General features: G+C 35.8%; 1 protein-coding gene across 4 annotated transcripts in view; it reads left to right on the top strand.

The window, feature by feature from the left end:
• HCFC2 (host cell factor C2) overlaps positions 1–19112 on the top strand; it is a 47929-nt gene that overhangs the window by 22407 nt on the left and 6410 nt on the right. The window contains exons 10-17 of one of the 4 annotated variants that reach the window (XM_047865325.1): positions 1012–1189; positions 5276–5479; positions 6046–6119; positions 8087–8224; positions 9788–9973; positions 10372–10410; positions 10678–10963; positions 12193–14292. In XM_047865325.1, coding sequence (XP_047721281.1) covers positions 1012–1189; positions 5276–5479; positions 6046–6119; positions 8087–8224; positions 9788–9973; positions 10372–10410; positions 10678–10963; positions 12193–12377 — 1290 coding nt within the window. In that variant the 3' untranslated portion in view covers positions 12378–14292. Of the gene's footprint in view, positions 1–1011; positions 1190–5275; positions 5480–6045; positions 6120–8086; positions 8225–9787; positions 9974–10371; positions 10411–10677; positions 11219–12192; positions 14293–19112 lie in introns of those variants that run through there. The other 3 variants (XM_047865327.1, XM_047865326.1, XM_047865328.1) reach the window with 3 other exon arrangements.

Consider the following 19112-nt stretch of genomic DNA (forward strand, 5'->3'; position numbering starts at 1 on the left):
TTCATTGGCCAAAGAATATGAGTTGCTAAGTTGAACACTGATGTTTGTGAGGTTATTTCTTGTTTATGAAGTCCTTCACAGTAGGTATCTGTAGAGACTAATGAATAAGCTCACTAGGATTTACACTGGTTTTTTATGGCAAGCTGCTGTCTGCATATACAGTAGATTCTTTTCAAGGGAAATGATGTAGGGATAAGCTCACGTGTTCTGAACATGGCTGTTGTGGACAAATATCCTAGAGCCATGAGAAGTTATAATTGACAATGGAGACAGAAAAGTCACAAAAAACAGGTAAGTAGAAGGGGGCAGCAATATTGGGGTTTTTGAATGAAGCCAGGTAACTTTTATGGCTCAGTAGACCCATATATATTGCTGTATAGTAACTGATGTTGACCTTGATGACCTGAATTATCAAAAAGTTTAAATGTGTTCATTATAGTGTGTACAAGAAGGCAAAGAAAAACAGAATTAAAGAGACTGATATTTAAAAATGTTTAATGGCAAAGAATATTGATATGTGTATGTATTAAATCTTGATATCTATTTGGAAACTCAGTCATATAGAATAATTCATTTGCTTGAACTGAGATTTTATTTTTAGGAGTCATCAGGTCTTTAAAATCCATGTTGACTTTGTTAAGAAAATTGGACAAATGTGTTAAACTCTAGCTCTGGTGTTGTCGCCTGTGCTGCATACATATTTACTTGCATGCTAACTACCACTCATAAAACATAGTCTGGGGTCCCCCCCCCCCCAGAATATACCCTCCTATTCCCCTTTATAACTGGTCTTCTGAGAATGGAGATTAAGAGAGTAAATGGGTTTTTAAACTGTTGTAAAATTTAAAGAATAATCCTATACAAATTAAGTGTATAATTTAAACTGTTTTATATCTTGGTAAATTTATTTTCAAAAGCATTCAAGTTGTAAATTATTTTGCTTGTCTTTCACATGTATTTCTATTTAACTGAACATTGTTTGCTACAGTAAACTGTTTTTATTTCTTATAGATCAGCGATACAACGAACAGTGCAAAAACTGAACATACACCTATGAAAGGAACTTCTGTGAAAAACAGACCAGATCTCAAAGCATCAACTGATTTTAATGCTGCTTTACATCCATCTATGGCAACTAATACTTCTAATCATAATAGTTGTGTCGTGGATATGTTAAGGAAAAATGAAGGTATAAAGATGGCATTTTTAAAAAAATGTTTATTTATTTTGAGAGAGAGAGAGAGAGAGTGCAAGCAGGGGAGGGGCAGAGAGAGAGAGAATCCCAAGCAGGTTCCGCGCCATCAGTGCAGAGCCCAACACAGGACTTGAACTCACAGACCATGAGATCATGACCTGAGCCAAAACTAAGAGTCAGATGCTTAATCAACTCATTCACTCAGGTGCCTCAAAGATGGCACTTTAAGTAAAGCCAAAGCTTTTTATAATAACGATAGGGAATTATAGTCTCTGAAAAAGTAAATGTTGTATGGTTTTGATCCATTTTCAAAATAATAATAAACTATCCACATTGACCCTAGTTAGAGTGATGTCAGGATACTAAGAAAGCACTGACCTGAATTGCAAAGCTTAGTTATGAGGTATGGAACTCAAATGAGGCAAGCTCTTGTATGACATTTGAGGTTGGCCAGTATGTTCAGTGTCACGTTCCCATTACTGTATTTTCTTAGCACTTAGAACTATCTGAAATTATCTATTTGGGGCAGGGATTTTCTTGTTCATCAGCACCCAGATCCATGCTTGGTTAATAGTAGTCATTTAGTAAATATTTGTTTAGGAAATAACTGGATTATCCTCAGAAAGATAGTTCATTTATGAGAACTGTTGATTACATTCATGTGACAGCTTGTACTTTGGTGATCCTTATATTTAAAATGAGTTCATTTGAATATTCTGATGCCATTTCAGATACATTGTATCTGATTTCAGTATCTAAAGTTATTTTATAAATCTCATTCTGATGTCCCTGACATAGAAACATATGACTTTAGAAACGCCTGGGTGGCTCAGTTGGTTGAGCATCCAACTCTTGATTTCGGCCAAGGTCATGATCCCAGGGTTGTGAGATCAAGCCCTGTGTCGGGCTCCAGGCTGAGCGTGGAGCCTGCTTGGGATTCTCTCTCTCCCTCTGCCCCCCTACCTCACTTTTGTGTTCTCTCTCTAAAATTAAAAAGGAAAGAAAGAAAGAAAGAAAGAAAGAAAGAAAGAAAGAAAGAAAGAGAGAGAGAAAGAAAGAAAGAAAGAGAGAGAAAGAAAAGAAACGTGACTTTATTTTTAATTTGAGAAAGTCATGACAGCTGATATAAATCTAATGCCTCTTCAGTGATACAAACTTAACAAGATGAATATTATTTTTATTTCCATTTTTTTAAATGTTTATTTTGGGGAGACAGTGCAAGAGGGGGAGGGGCAGAGAGAGAGTGGGGTACAGAGGAGCCGAAGCGAGCTCCATGATGACAGCAGAAAGCCCGATGTGGGGCTCAAACTCATGAACCATGAGATCGTGACTGGAGCCAAAGTCAGACACTTAATCAACTGAGCCACCAGGCACACCTTTATTTCCATTTTTCTTAATGAGTCTGTGGTAGGTAAGAATATTCAATGAAAATAATTTCCTGTAATTTTTCCTTATTTCATCACCTGTGCAAAAGGAGAGCACTTTTGTTTTATTGATTTTCAGGTGGAATCATTTGGTTAAAATTATAAAAGCCTGGTCCTGGACCTCAATTTATATTTCTTTCTTATAGTAATTTTCTATGTCTATCTTATAAAGAAGTTTATGCTCTTGAAAACAAATAGGAGCTTTGAGATTTCAGAATCTTAATGTACTCTAAATCGTATGTTGTAAGACAGTTTAGAAAAAATTAGTACGAAACAAATGGGAAAACCAGAGTGGTTGTACAGCGACAGTATCACTGACAGATCGTAGACATTCAAATCTGTGAATGATTGGCTACCCAATCTCAGGTTAACAAGGGGAGATTGGACCTTTTTCTTTGTAGGTTGGAGTAGCTGGTATGTTTCAAAAGTGGAAGAGTGACATGATTAGTTGTTATTGTTGTTTTGGAAAGAACACTCTGGCCTCACCATCAGAAGAATTGGAGTAGGAAATGATTGGGAGGCTCTGTAGAAGGTTCTTTTAGGACTCTAAGAGATAACCAGAGACTGAAGCAGTGGGTGGATTGGAGAGGAGAGAATATATCATTTCTGAGAGTTTTAGAAACTAGCATCTATTACTAGCCTTGGAAACTGGTTGGATACGAGAAATAAAAACGAGTTTACCATGACTGCCAGTTTTTTGGTTGGATATTCAATGAGTGATGATACTCTTTATCAAGAAATGAAATATAGGAGCCAGAACAGATTTGGGAAAAAGGTAAGTTCAACTTTGAACTTAGTGTTTTTGAGACACTTGAGGAACATACTGGTAAAGATTTTTAATCGGCAGTTGGATATTTAGGTGTAGAGTCTAGGTGGTAATTTTTGGCTGGAGTATAAATTTAGAAATTAAGGGTAACTAAAATATAAGCCCCACAAGGAGCAGTGACTTTATCTTACTTGTTCACTGTGAGATTCTTAGCACCTGGCAGTGTCCAGGATATATGTATTTGAGAGATGTATGATTTATGAATGGTAGTGAAAACATAGGAAAATATGTAAATGGAGAAAAGAGAAAGCTTGGGAACACCTGCATTTAAAAAGTCATCTGAAGAGAAGAAGCCAGCTACAGAGATTGAAAAGGGGTTCTTAAAAGGCCAGGAAAAGAACCAAGTAGATTGATGTCCTGTTTTTTTCTCAGTAGTGGTCATCTCAGTTTGTGTATGCATGTTTCTCTACCACACGATTATAACTTCATGAAGTATTAACCATGCCTGCTTTATTTCACCATTGTAGAAGCATGCACGATATCTGGTAAATAGTAAGTCCTCAGTATTGTGGAGTGAGGGGTGCCTAGGTGGCTCAGTTGGTTAAGCATCCAACTCTTGATTTTGCTCAGGTCATAATTTCACAGTTCGTGGGATGGAACCCTGCTCAGGCTCTGCGCTGATGGCGTGGAGCCCACTTGGGTTTCTCTCTCTCTGCTCCTGCCCTGCTTGTTCTCTCTTTCTCTCTCGCTCTCTCTTTCAAAACAAATAAGCATAAAAAATATTGTGGAATGAGTAATTATAAGTCATAGAAAGAAACAACTTCAAAAAAGGAGTATGTGGTCGGCATTGTTTATGTTGCAGAAAGTAAGTGGAAATTGAAAAGCATCCCTTAGAAATCATTGACGTTTGCCAGAGCCATTTCCTTAGAGTAGAGGGGTAGAAACCAAATTTGAGGAGGTCAGGGAAGGAGAGACTGCTCTGAAGGAATTAGTGAGGGGTAATGGCAACTGGAGATTTGTGGGGTCAAAGAAGATGGGTGTTTTGTTTGCTTGAGAGACTTGATAATGTTTAAGGACTGAGCGCCAAAAACTGCTAATGAAAAAAGAATCTGAAAACCCTGAAGAGAAAGGAATGATTGATGAAAGAGGGTCCCAAAATATGGGGAAGGGATAGAACCAAGATCACAGGAGGATTGATTATCCTTCCTCTGGAGAGAGGTCAATTCGTCCTCTGAAATGGAAGAGAAGATAGAAAGGATGGGCCCAATCATAAATGTGTTTCTCGTTTAGGGCAGAAGAAGGCAGAAAACTCAAGGCATTCATGCCTGATGACTTCTGTTTTTTCCCCTAAAGTGGGAGGCAAGGCATTTGATCTATGATTTAGAAGAGTCCAAGAACAATGATTCAGTGTTTAGAACGGAAGAAGGACCTGAGAAGTTGGACATCTGTTATCTATGTAGTACATTTTATTTTATTTTTCTTTTCTTTATTTTTTAAAAAATATTTATTGATTTTAAGAGAGAGAGAGAGTGCATGAGCAGGAGAGGGGCAAAGAGAGAGGGAAAAAGAGAATCCCAAGCAGGCTCCATGCTGTCAGCGCAGAGCCCGACATGGGGCTCGATCTCAACAAACTGTGAGATCGTGACCTGAGCCGAAATCAAGAGTTAGAGCTCAACTGACTGAGCCACCCAGGTGCCCCTGTAGTCCACTTTATTTTTCTAAACATTTTATGTTTAGCCTAATGGTTAATTCATATGCATGACATTTGCAGTGCCTGTGTTTATGATTTTTAAAATTGAAATACCAAGAACGTGTGACAAGAACCATAATAAGATAGCATACTTATTGCAGGCGTTATGTTAATAATTGTTTTTTTCACTTTAATTTTAGGTCCTCATACTTCAGCAAATATAGGTGTTCTAAGTAGTTGCCTGGACTTAAGAACAGTAATCCCTGAAACTTCTGTATCCAGTTCTGTTTCCAGCGCACAAACTATGGTAACCCAGCAGACCATTAAAACTGAATCATCCAGTACAAATGGGGCAGTTGTTAAAGATGAAACTTCACTAACAACATTCAGTACCAAATCTGAAGGTTTGAAATGTGTTTCACATACTGTATTTTGAACCATTTGTGTATATAAATTCATCAAACTTACTTGTTGAGATGGGAATTGCATTTCATCTTGGATTGAGTTATATATAAACAGATAAAACATTCCAATTAAAATTATTATATAACATACTCTTCTGCCTTCCATAAAATATTTAAATCAGCACACACCAAAATACGTTCAGAATGTGTTTTTCCTACCGTGAATATATTCAGCAAATTTTTTTTCCATAGAAAAGATTTATTCTTTAGACTATGGGGTAACAATTCCTCCAGCTTGATAGATTTCTGATTTTATAAATTCTCGTTTCATTCTTTTGCTATAGGAATTGTGTTTCATCTTTGGTAAACGTTCTCTGAAGTTCTAGCTGGCCATCAAACCCTTGAGAAATGAACATTGTGAATGAAATTGAGTTAGAGGGTCCATATTTCTAATTATTGTGCTTTTTTCCCTGGGGCTATTTTTTTATGTTTATAAATTATATTTTAATGTGTCTGTTTGATAAGTGATCATGTAAGTCTTATATGATGAATTGTTTGGTTTTTAGTTGATGATACATGTGCCCTGCCTGCAACTAAGATCAGCCGTGTGGAAACACAGGCCACAGCGATGTCATTTTCTGTAAGTATGTGACCTGAAGATCACTTGTGTTTACAGGTGGCCAAGTATGCTTTAAATGCTGAGCAACTTCAGCGTGAATTCATGAGAAGATTCTTGAGTGTCCTTTAGTAATGACTTGACATAGATTGAGAAATGAAGGCTTGAATAGGAAAATGTTTACAGTATACTGTTAAGTGAAAAAAAGCTGCATAAAAAATAATATAGATACGCTGTGGTCCCAATTTTATTAAAAGATTCACACAGTAGATACATTCCTACTCTCACGTGAATCCACATACATCCATGCTACAATGCTGGATGACTTTCTTCAGGTTGTGCGACCATAGATGCTTTTTATTTTCTTCTTTGGGCCTTCAGTATTTTTGTATAGTGAAATGTGTTACTTTCATAATCAGAAATATGTATGCGTGTATGTGAACATATATACGTATATATGTAAGTTACATTAGTGGTTTAAGAGTAAAAGGACATGGTACAGAATGGAAAACTTGAATGGCTCTATTACTAGCTACTTATTAGGAGAACAGCAGAATATTGCAATATGAAAATAAAAATTGAGTAGGCATACCTATTGGGTAGGCCAATAATCTACAACATGGCATCGTTTTATGAAAGGCCAGAACTGGTCTGCATGGCACCAAACTTAAAATGCTAGGAATGTGCCTCACAAGTATACACAACTGTCTTAATTACATAAATACAAGGGTAATACATATGTGTGTGTGTGCATGTGTGTGTATATACCTTTTAATTTATTTTAAAATGCTGAGTCATTTCAGCTTTATTGCTATGAGCAAGAGTTTTTATTTGACCTAGTATTTACCTCTTTAGCATCTTCAAGAATTATCTGTAGTTTTAGTTTCCTTTCAATCATGATTTTATGGATTTTGATCGTAGTTTTATCTTCATCAGCTTTCACCTTTCCAGAATGTTACGTTAAGTCCTAGAGTTCTTAGACTCAGGGAAAAATTATTAAAGGGAACGTTTTTCTCTTCAATCTGTCTTGCAGCACATCAGACAGAATGGTATTTGTTATTTCAGTTGGAGCCAGTTGTTTTATAAAAGTTGTTGAAGAGAGTTTTTACCACTTTAAAAATGAAAACAAGTTTAAAGCTATTCCTTTTTTTAAAACCTTAAAGACTTTTCTAGTTAGCTCACTTTGTCATGTGTGATAGCCTAAATAACAAATAATGTGAATTATAAGCATGTACCTCTGCTGTTATATATTTAAGACAGAAATAAATAACTGAAGTGCACATTTGTTTTGAGCTTCTGGAAACAGTGTCTCATTTATAAAGAAGATGGCTTAAAAAGGTTAGTTCCAGGGATAAGTATAATTCACTTATCACTAAAAGTAGTTTAAGGTAGAGGAAGTGTATTTGTTTTAAAGCAAGGTAAAAAATGTAAAACTGTTTAATCTGCTCCTCTTTAGTATATACTAAAGTATATTCAAATTGCATTTTAGTTTTGAACATTTTTTCTCCTTTTAGGTTTGGAGAATCACAGGTATTTCAAGTGCAAAGATCACTGAATTTCTGCTAGTTGTTTTTGAATCTAGAAATAAGCCAGCTTGGAATGAATTTTTCCTTATTTGCTCCTTTTGGAGCAAGGTATAATGTCACACTAAAGGGATTACATTTTCTGAGAGAGTCTCTGAAATGACAATGTTCTATAAAACAGCTGGCATTTTAACAAATCACTGATTGGAAAGCATGCTAACTCTAGCTAGGTTGATAGTCCAGAGCTACTGACTTGGAGAATGCCTGTCACTCCCCATGTTTGAATTGGCATCCCTGTTTCACTGTCAGTTGACCTAATCTGTTAAGAGTTTATTTACTTATGAGCTGTTAATGTTGTGGTGTTTACCCGTATACCTACTTGTAGATCACTGCATGGATTTGTTAAATCTTGAAGTTTCTTATATGTTCAATAAGAGTCTTGATAAATTTTTCTTTCTCTAAAATTAGAAAGAGACTCCTTCAAATCCAGTGGCCACAGTGAAAGCAGGAGAACGACAGTGGTGTGATGTAGGAATTTTTAAAAATAACACAGCTTTGGTGAGCCAGTTTTATTTGCTGCCCAAAGGGAAGCAAAGCATCTCAAAGGTAGCTATTGATATGTTTTCTACACTGTGAGTTTGTAAGTGTCACAAATGAGGTCTTTTTTTATAACCCTGATTGAAGTCACTTTGGATGAGTGAAATTGGGATCTGTTCACAGTCTATAATTAAGAGTTCTATATGCCTTCTTATCTTGTATTCTTTTATAAGGCTCTTTTTATGGACTGTATCATAAGCAGGTCACTTAAAAAATCTTATACAATCACTGGGCTGGATTTTGAGTCAAAATTAATATGGTCTGGCCAGTACAGATAAGGATGTCTTTTAAATACCTCTAATTTTGTTATCTGGTATGTTTAGAGAATGGAACATTTTTTCTTAGAACTTTTTTAATTCCTGATTTCACAACTTAAAAAATTTAATAGCCCCTGTAGATGAAGGAATACAATCTAGTTTTCTCTTGATTCTGAAACCCCTTAAAGTGGAACTCATATATATAAACATTAACCCTGTAAGAATTATCAAATAGATAACAGCTCCAAAGCACACTGAACTAATTTTTTTCTGGAATGGGGAATTTCAGAGAGTGAATTGCCAAGGAAATAGCTACTTAGTTTGACTCTCCCAAAGACCTGCACAAACGGACAATATATCATTTATCATTATATTTTAGTTTCTCTAATATTACCTCTGGCATCTCTCTTTTTCATATAGAATCTTTCCAATTGTTGACAAAAATGAAAATCCTGGTGAATAATTTGTTAGTATTATACCTAATGAAATTTCTGGCTGTAGCTTAATTTCATATATTAGAAATAACGATATCTAAGGGCCTAGTAATTACCTGTTTTTCCCAAAATAAAAACAGCATAAAATTTAGAGTCAGTAAACTTGGGTTTGAATCATTAGTTCCAGCACTCAACAGTGTGACCTTGGAGAAGTCACTTGTTTAACCTGAGACTCAGTTTCCTCACTTATAAAATAAAAATGATAAATCTCCTTTAAAAATGGGAATGATACATTAGGACTACCTGTCTCACAGTGGTGCAGTGAGAGGGAAAATATGGAAAAATTGTTTGAAAGTTATGAATGTTATGATCTTTCTACCCAGAGTATACAATCCAATTATTTAACATTTGTTCAGCATCTGCTGAATATTAATTTTTAAAATGCTCCATAATACATGCTGATCACTTCTTTTCTGGCAAGTTTGCTTGCCTGTGTCCAAAGGGTATTGTTCCTGGTTAGGCTGAGAAGAATTCCTCTGAGATTTCTATTCTAAGTTTATATGGACGGTTGTTTCTTTGCTTATAGTGGTTGTCAGTTTTTTTCTACCTTTACATTCTTCATGTGCAGAATATGCTTAAATTTCTTTTTATAATCAGTGGTTTTTAACTGGAAAGGTCACTTTTCCTCCAGATAAGAATCACTGATTTATAGGCTTAGTTGCTTTTGTATTTGGAGGGTTTATTCCATGTGTGACAGAGGGAAAAAATTAAATGTGAACTAGAACCTTAAAACATAATTCATTCTTTGAAAAGTTTTCTTGTTTAATGACAAAATAATTAATTGCACTTTTTCTTTGACTTTTGTATATGTTACATTTTAGATAGGAAATGCGGACGTACCTGACTACAGTTTACTTAAGAAACAAGATCTTGTTCCAGGCACAGGATACAGATTCAGGGTAGCAGCCATCAATGGATGTGGAATAGGCCCTTTCAGCAAAATCAGTGAATTTAAAACTTGTATTCCCGGTTTTCCTGGAGCTCCTTCTGCAGTCAGAATTTCAAAGGTGAGATGTCCGGTCAAGTCTTGGTGATTTATTTATTGAAAGTTTATACATGAAGTAAAACCATCAGTTCAGAGATTCTTGTTAGTAACAGATGAAATGAGAGGTATCTAAAAGGGGTATCTAAAAACCAATGTAACATTGTGTGTCAACACTATTTCAATTTTTGAAAAATTAAGTAATAAGTGGGGTGGATTAAAAGTTTAAAAAATATTGCTTGCTAATAACTCATAATTTTAAGGACCAAATTTCAAGCAGAATTACAGCATCCAAATTCTAGAAAGTCAGAGAAATCTGGTATGCTTCTTAATATTAACTTTGTTCTTGTTGTATGGAACCAAAAAGTTTGTGTTGGAGAATTTTAATAGAACACATGAAATTGAATTATATTTTATCCTAAGGTCCTGCCCCTCTTTAGAGAAGAAAAGATCTGCTTTCAGGTAAGAAAAATCCCTTTCTTGGGATGGTATAGGCAGACATTTAAGCCTAGTTATGATATTGAAAAGTGGGCAATGAATTAAACATTGTAAATCCAATTAAGGTAAGTTTAAAAAAATCGGTAATAAAAGTTCTAATATCTAATGCAATTACTTTAGCAAAAAACAATATTTTGTTTTCTAAAGATAGACTCAACATTATAAGTGATATTAGAGAAAATTTCAGAACCTTTACCTGTTTTTGTTTTTGTTTTTTCTCCTCTCTTCAAGAATGTTGAGGGTATCCACCTTTCCTGGGAACCTCCAACTTCACCTTCTGGAAATATTTTGGAATATTCAGCCTACCTGGCTATCCGCACAGCACAAATACAAGATAATCCAAGTCAACTTGTGTTTATGAGGATTTATTGTGGTCTTAAGACATCATGTATAGTAACTGCTGGGCAACTTGCAAATGCACATATCGATTATACGTCCAGGCCTGCCATTGTGTTCAGGATATCAGCAAAGAATGAAAAGGGATATGGACCAGCTACGCAAGTTCGATGGCTTCAAGGTAACAATAAAAAAGCACCTTTAAATTGAGTTGTTTTTTTTTTTTTTTTTTTTTTTTTTTTTTTTTTTTTTTTTACTGAAGCTATTGTGATGATTATTTATTAGTAACTGGTTATGAAGATTTGTCATTTAAAAGAGTATTCTCTGACTGTATTTCTAGCACTTATGAGTTTGAGTTTGTAAGTTGTTCTTAAAATGTATTTGCTCAATTTTAGATCCAAATAAAAATAGAAAAGAAGCAAAGACTCTCTGAAAATTAGTGTATGGATTCGTCCTTACAGTTATATAACTGCTCTTTTATAAAGGAAAATAGTAAAATTAAGATAAAAGCTAGAAGGCTTTATTACCCCAATATCTTTTCTAAAGGCCACGTAACTCAGTCATCCTAGAGGTATTGAGATGATTCTAGTAACTGGCTGTTGTACACTGTGCTGTCTTACTTAGTAGATGTTCTCTCCATTGTAAAGGCCCTGTCTTTGAGTACTCCCTATAACTTTATTATTCTATATGAGCAGTGATTCTCTAACAACTGTCTTCTACTGGATAATATCTGTGATGCTAATATTAGGAGCCGCTATTTGATTCATTTTTTTGTTTACCTACAGTTAGCACAGAGCTTAAGAAATTAAAAAAGGAAGAGGCGAGTTTAGAAACTCTGGTTTTGAATTTTCTTTATTTTCCAAGAATCATGGCAAAATACAAAAAGAGTAATGGGTTTTCTTGATTCATACCAGGCTGATACATTGGAATATATTTTTGGCCAAAGCACTTAATGTACCTGGTCTTTGATTTCCTCATTAATACAAGAGGGAGTTAAAAGAATTTACATATAAGGTTTCTTTCAGCACTAAAATGCTGTCTTTTCATCAGAAGCAAAGTATATCTGTGAACATTTTAGCAAGTGTTTTAATGGCTCTAACTTTGCTTTTGCTGAAACTAAAACATGCGAATTTAAAATTCAAAATTGAAGTACATGTCCTCTTTATTGCAGAAAGAAAGAAGCACCTTAACAGGACACAAGTTTTGAAATAGTGTTTTAAACATTTGTAAGATTTTTGTAAATGCTCTAAATGTTTTATTTTTGCATTGTTTTTACCTCAAAATTGTATAAACTTTTTTACAACTGAAAAATAAGCATTAGACAGCTTACTCAGGTCCCATGGCAACCTTAAAGATGCAGATAGGCATTATGGATACTCTGCCACAGGTAGCTTGTTTTGAACCTTTTAGGAATTTCCCGGTTCTGCTGCCGATACAAATCTGGAGTGAATATACAGAGCAATATAACTGCCGAAAAGATGGTTCAAACTAAGAGCCGTAATAACTGCAGGGGCCCAGGCCTATCTATTTCTACCATGCGACCTTATGCCAGGTCAGGTGGACTGAGTAGCTGTGTCCTCGAGCTTCACGTATAATACTCCCGGCCACGATGGATTTAATTGTGCAGGATTGATATATATGTATGTTCCAGTTACTAATTTAAAGTGTATAGAATATTTTAATATATGATTTTTGTAAAGAACTTGGATTTTTATACTACAGTATTTGTAATTAATGTGTCTCACTAATTAAGTTTCTCTTGAAGAAAATATGCAAGCTGTTAGACACATAATGAGTGATTTCCAAACTCTAAAGGTAAAATAAATGCACTACTCTGGTGTTATTAGAATACCTTTTTTGTGGCTGTATGAATCCTAAATCTTTAAATGTGTATTTTTACAAACAATGTTTACAAGGAGCTTCTCTGGTTTGTTGTCTCAGCACCTCCCTTGGTGAGAGCTTCATTCTGCATTTGTTAAATTCATATGCTTTGCTTTTAGCATATGCTTGCTTTTTGCACTAGTAGAATTTTAACTTACCTCATTATTATGTTTGTAATCATTTGTATAGCTTCCATAATATGTCTGGTATAGGCTAAAAAAATACTTAACCAAAGTTAAAATAAATGGTAAGCAGTTTTGCACATATTAAATGCTAGGGTTTTTTGTGTATATATGTGTGTTTAGTTATAAAAAGAGGAAGAATGAAAAGTTATAGTAAGTATATGTTTCAAGTCCAATTACTTTAATGATTTATCTGCTTTATTAGAAAAAAGTCTGGCTTTTAACTCCTTATTCTCTGCATTAATTAACAATTTGCATCTTGAAGCACTTCCCTTAATGACAAGGACGAAGTTGACTTTAAGCAAAGAATAGAATATTTGTTTGAGTGTGCACATTTGTAACTATTTAGTATTTGGTTTAGTTTACTTTGCTTATATGCCTCTGTTGTGCTATGAACCTGTGGTTCTAAATACATCTTATTTTCTAGAGAGAAAGGCAGTCTTGCTATATACCAAGGGATTTGTGAAAATAACAAATGTTTTTACTTTGACAATTAGCCCAGATTCTGTTATCGTTTTGTTTTGTTTTGTTTTGTTTTTTGGCATTTGTGCATTAAGCACTGGTCATATTTATTGGTGACTGAAAGATGCCATTGAGAGATCTCTGTGGCTTGACATTCATAGTTAATAACAGATCTTTAAGCTGCGTGTTCATGAATAGAATGTACTAGGGTAAATAACAAGAGAAGTGCATTTAGCTTCCTATGATTTGCACATTTTCTAAGCGAAGATCCCTTTGAGTAGCAGTGGGCTAGATCATGCAGGTATCTTTCATATGAGGATTTACACTGAGTTAAATGACTCTTTACTCCTCCTTGCTGAATAAGCAATTCAGATGTACAAGCCTTTGTGCCATAGTCCTCTACCTGGGCTCTACAACTTTGGTTCACATATGTAGTAAAAAGATTTTGATGTTGCATGCTCTTAGAATTATATTTTCTAAGATATTGTATTGGCTTTGTTTTAGCTTAGTAAACTGTTTTGTCAGTTTAACTAGAAATAGGGTATTATAAACTCACTGTTATCTGCATTAAAAAAAACCAATCTGATTGCATGTATGAGGCCCCCTTGCTCTATAACCCAATTACATAAATATAATCATCTCTACGCAGGTGAAACTGTTGACCTGTTATTTCAAAGACTTGTAGTCTAGCCAAGATTTGTTCTGGTTAGAGATCTGGTCTATTATAACTGAAGGTATTTTTATTTTAAAAAATGGCAGCACTTGTAGCATCAAAATCACTTGTAACATTGCCTATGAAGAGATAATTAGGTTGAAAGTTATTGCAGTAATCTGCCCATGAATGAAATAGGTTGCAAAATAGACTTGGTCTTTGACTGCTTAAGGTATAAACTGACAGTTACATTTCCCAAGACTGATTTTAGGCAGTTTTATGTGTTATGTACCAATGATGTGTAAAATAAAGCACCTTTTCTATTATAACCAATTACAGGTGTTATTTGTTTTGAACTATATGAGAGAAAAATTAGTGATGGATGGCAGAGTAAATCTGTAAAATGTTGATTTTATATCGTTCACTTAAAATAACATAGGCAGTCTCATAAAGAATAGATTGTATCCGAAAACTTGTTTTTAAGTTAGTGAATTGTGTTTGGGAGTCATTTTCTCATAGAAATGTAAAGCCTGTCTCTCTAACCCTTACTGTGGCTGAGCTAGTAAGTAAAAAGGCACATGGCTCCAGGAGACAAATCTAAACTGTTGTCATCTCTTTTGTCCTCTAGTCGCTTTTAATTTTTTGTCTGTATGCTTTTCACCCATTTTAATTCACAGCAGCCAGACTTCTGTCCTGCTACTCCATCAAAACGGCTCTAGCAAAGGTCAGGGATAACTTCTCATTTCCCAAATCTAGTGATTTCTCTTGTCATTTGTAACTTAACCATTCCCTGGACACTTGGACATTTTCTTGGTTTCTGTGCTACCGCTAGCTCTTCCTTCCCGTAACTCCCCCTGTCTGTAGGCCCCTTTTCTACCCGCACCTGCCTTCATTTGTTTTTTTCAAGACTCACCTCCTTTTTCAAGATTTCAAGATGAAGCATTTCCTGACATGCTCCATTTCCAGGTAGATTTGACCCCTTTGTCTTATGCCCCCACTGTCCTTTGTGAAATCTTCTGTCATAGCTGCCTAAAAAACATTGTGTCCTTACTTGTTAGCATTGTTCTCTCCCTCTGCCAGATGGTAGGTCTTTGAGGTAGAGAGTGGGTCTTTCTATTTCTTACATATCAGCCATTTAGCTGGTACTTAAATATGTGTTAACATGATTAAGGAAAATTGTCACCTTCACATTTCTCCATATTCTCACTCCCCTCTCTCAAATTGGGGTCAGAGTGGGAGGAAGGCTTTGATAGGGAAACAGATTTTAGCTCTTACTTCGGTTCCTAAGAGTTCTGGGATAAATAAAGAATATGTCACATATATACTGGGCTAAACGGGATTTAACATAGGTATGTATAGGTCTCAAGCAGAAGTCTTTGACCTAAAAAGATCTGAGCATTTAGTGAGATTGGTAGGTATTGCTGGGTTATGATTTTTAACATTGGATGAAATGGAAAATGAGCTAAAAATATTTCCAAACTATTTCCTTATAGAAAAGCCATGGACTCTTGTCTAACATTAGAAAAAACAACCTACCTATTTGATATTAAGCACTGGAACTGCTGGAAGACATAGAACACCAGCATTAATACATCAAGTCAGGCCACTATTGTCACGTCCAAGCTTATAGGACAAAGGATTCTTACACCACTAGAAAACATCATGACATTGGCACAACTTCCTTCCAGGTTTCCCAGTTAGAGTTGGGATTCCATACTATTTCTGTAACTCAAGAAGACTCTTTTTTCTTTTCTTTCTTTTTTTTTTTTTTTAATCATGCCTGAAAAAACATGAAATACAACATTCTGGGGAGAAAAATTTCTATAAACTGAATGAAGAAAGAAAAGGCTTTAAGATCCAAGGATATCAGCCTCCTTGTTCAGAATAGATTTCTGTATCTTATTAGTATCTATTTGCTTCTTTCCTATCCTCTGAGGAGCTAAAATCAAGAAATGTCCACTTGTGAGATTGTTAATTTCAGCAAGGTCATCTGAAACAGAGTGTGAGGTTCTTTTGTGTATTTAGTACCTTGGATAAATTGAATTGAACAAGGGCCTGATACTTAAAGGCCATCATATTTGCAATCTGACTACTAGTAATGCCAGTGTCTCAAATTCAAAAGTCTTGAGAATACAGGTTATAAAGCCTTTGGCCTTAGATAGAGAGAAGGTTAGGAAGTCACAGGTATGAGGCAGTAGAGACAACAGAAGGATTCTCTATTTCCTGTTTTGATTTTGCTGGTTCAACAAAAAGTCTTTGCAGAGTATTTAGAGATGTCAGGGTGTTTACTCCTGAAGATAAAAAAAAATGTAGAAAGTATGAGTTTGTGTTATATCAGTAATGAAAGCTACTACAGAGAAGGAAATGGCCCCCTTCCTACCCACCTCCCCCTTCCTGGTCTCCTTACCACCCAGGGACAAAAAGGAGGAGAACTGAGGAAGGCACAGGAGAACCTGTGCCTGAGCATTTGCAGGTTAAAAAGAAAAGGTAGGACTTGTATTTGTTTTTGAACATGGAATAACTCTATCCGCTAGTTAATCATGGTCCAACAAATATCCAGCTGTGACCAAGAGGATCACTCATTCCTTGTATCTGGGGAGACAGAGTGGAAGTTCCTTAAGAACTTGAGAAAGGTTCCCTCCTAATTTCTCTGTTTCTTACTGGAGAGGGAGGAAAAAGCTGCCAGTATATTAATGACTGTCCATCATAATAAAGGTGTGGGTGTGATACTTAGGGCAGCATAGCATGTAAGAGAGTGGGCAGAGTTCTGAAGGTCCGACTTTCTGATATAAAAGTCATCCTGCCCTGGGGGGTGCAAGATGGCGGAGTAGCTGGACCCTTAGCTCACCCCACCCCTCCTCTACAGTCATCCTGCCACCACTTGCAGTTTAGCGCCCCCTGGTGGTGTTGTCCCTTCCACTTTAAATAAAGGTGAGATTTTAGGTCTTGTAGCTGCCTGGGATTTTTAAAATAGCTACAGCAATATCTGGAACTTTCCAGTGTGTTGGCCCTGTGTTAGACCCAGTGGGGGCGAGATTGGGCCTGGAGAATACACTTTGGACTTCCCCATTTTCTGGGAATGGGTTGCAGTCCTTTTGCTGCCAGGCCTGATCTACCTCTTGAAGCAACTCACCCAAGATAATAACTTTAGCTTGCCGTTTGGGGAAAGGGGATGGATGGAATGTTTCAAGATGTTTTGTTTTTTTTTTTTCTTTTTTTCAAGTTTTGAAATTGTGTAACAAATTTATGGCTATTTTCCTGAATCAGGAAAAATTGCACCTTAACTATCCCTTATTTAATCTGCGCAGTGTCACTGCCAGCAATGACCTTGGCAAAGTCACGATTACAAAATTGTTATGACATTTGTGTGACCAACCTGACACTGTTATTGACCAATGTGGAGAAACAATAACTACCATGCGCTTTCTGTATTTGGGGGGTTACTTAATACATAAATACATTATTAGGAGAATGTGCCAAAGGGAATTTGTACTATTGAAAGTCAGCAGAATTCAGTAAAGAGGCAGCGTCTCCATCCATTTATTTTGGAATTCGCATCACCTGTCTCTATTTTCTGCTTTATACAAGAGATTACACCCAGTGTACAAAGTAACCGGTTAACCAGTGTCATGTTGGTGACTCTGATTCATCCTGGCAGAGCAGGACTGTAATACTCCCATCTCGTTGGATCTGAACCTTTGGGAAACTGGTTAACTTCCGTGAGGAGTATCGCATCTCATCCCTCTTTTTCTATTTTATCAGGTGCTTCTTCCCTACCAGTTAAAACAATTAGCTGATTTGCAGTGCACAGCAGTAGCTGAAATACGAGGAGATGTTCCCTCTCTTTATTGATGAAATTATGTATTAAATAACCTTATAGCTTTTTTCTTTTAAAATATTTCTTGTGAAATAAAATGATCACACATGTATTCAACCTTCAGCATAAGAACTAGAACATTCTCAGATACCCAGAATGCCCCTATTTTTCCTCCCCCCCCCCCCCCCCGCATAAGGTAAACATTATTCTGGATTTTTTTGTTAATAATTCCCATGTTTTTATTTATGGTTCTACCATCTATGTATGTATCCCTAATAGTATGCTGTTTAGATTTACCTGGTTTTGAACTTTCATGTAAATGGTTTCCTGCTGCATTATATCCTTCTGTGACTTTTTTCAGGCATTGGTTTTGAAATTCCCATCCATGTTTATGCATGTAACCGCATTTCATTTGTTCTCACCGCTGTATCGTATTCCATTGTGTGGCTCTCCCACACTTTACTTATCTGTTCTTCTGTTCATGGAGATTTGGATTGTTTTCCATTTTGAGCTATCAAACAGTGCTACCCGGAACATTCTGCCAATTACAATGGAAGCTCCATGCGGGCAGGGATTTTGTCTGTTTTGTCTGATCTTGTCTGTTGAGACACTCACGATGTCTAGGACAATGGAGGGCACATGGCGATGCTCAATAAATATTTGAGGAATGAATGAATTCTTGTACCTTTCCCCTGGCGAACATGTACAAGATTTGCTCCAGGGAGGTTGTGTTCAAAGTATGGTCCAGGGACCCTTTCAGGGGCTCTGTGAGGACAAAATTATTTTCGTAAAATTACTAAAACATTATTTGTCCTTTTCACTGTCATTTTTCATGAGTTTATGTATTTTTCCAGAAATGATGACATCATCACTCTGACAGCTAATCAAGTGTATACTTGTGTATTTTTGTGTTTTGAAAATGCCTCTTTTAATTTTCAATTTGGTAAATATTGATAAATATAACCCACACAAACAACTGATTTTTGAGGTCCTCAGTATTTTTTAAGGATGCAAAGAGGTTCTGAGACCAAAAATTTGAGAATCACAGCTCTAAGAAGCAGGTTTTGCTTGGTCATGCTGAACTGTTTCTGAAAGCATTTGTACCAGTTTACGTTCCCCCTGGCAATGGTTGAGTGCCATTGTTCCATATCTTAGCAAACACTTGGTCTTGACTATCTTTTATATTTGCCAATTGGGTGGTGATTATATGGTGTCTTACTGTGGGTTTAATTTGCATTTCCCTGATTACTAATGAAATTGAGGTGTTTTTTTTTTTTAAATACATGAATGTGTTTCCTCTTATGTGAAGTACTTATTCATGTCTTTTCCCCATTTT

Source organism: Prionailurus viverrinus, chromosome B4 (genome assembly GCF_022837055.1).
Source record: "Prionailurus viverrinus isolate Anna chromosome B4, UM_Priviv_1.0, whole genome shotgun sequence".
Lineage (NCBI taxonomy): Eukaryota > Metazoa > Chordata > Mammalia > Carnivora > Felidae > Prionailurus > Prionailurus viverrinus.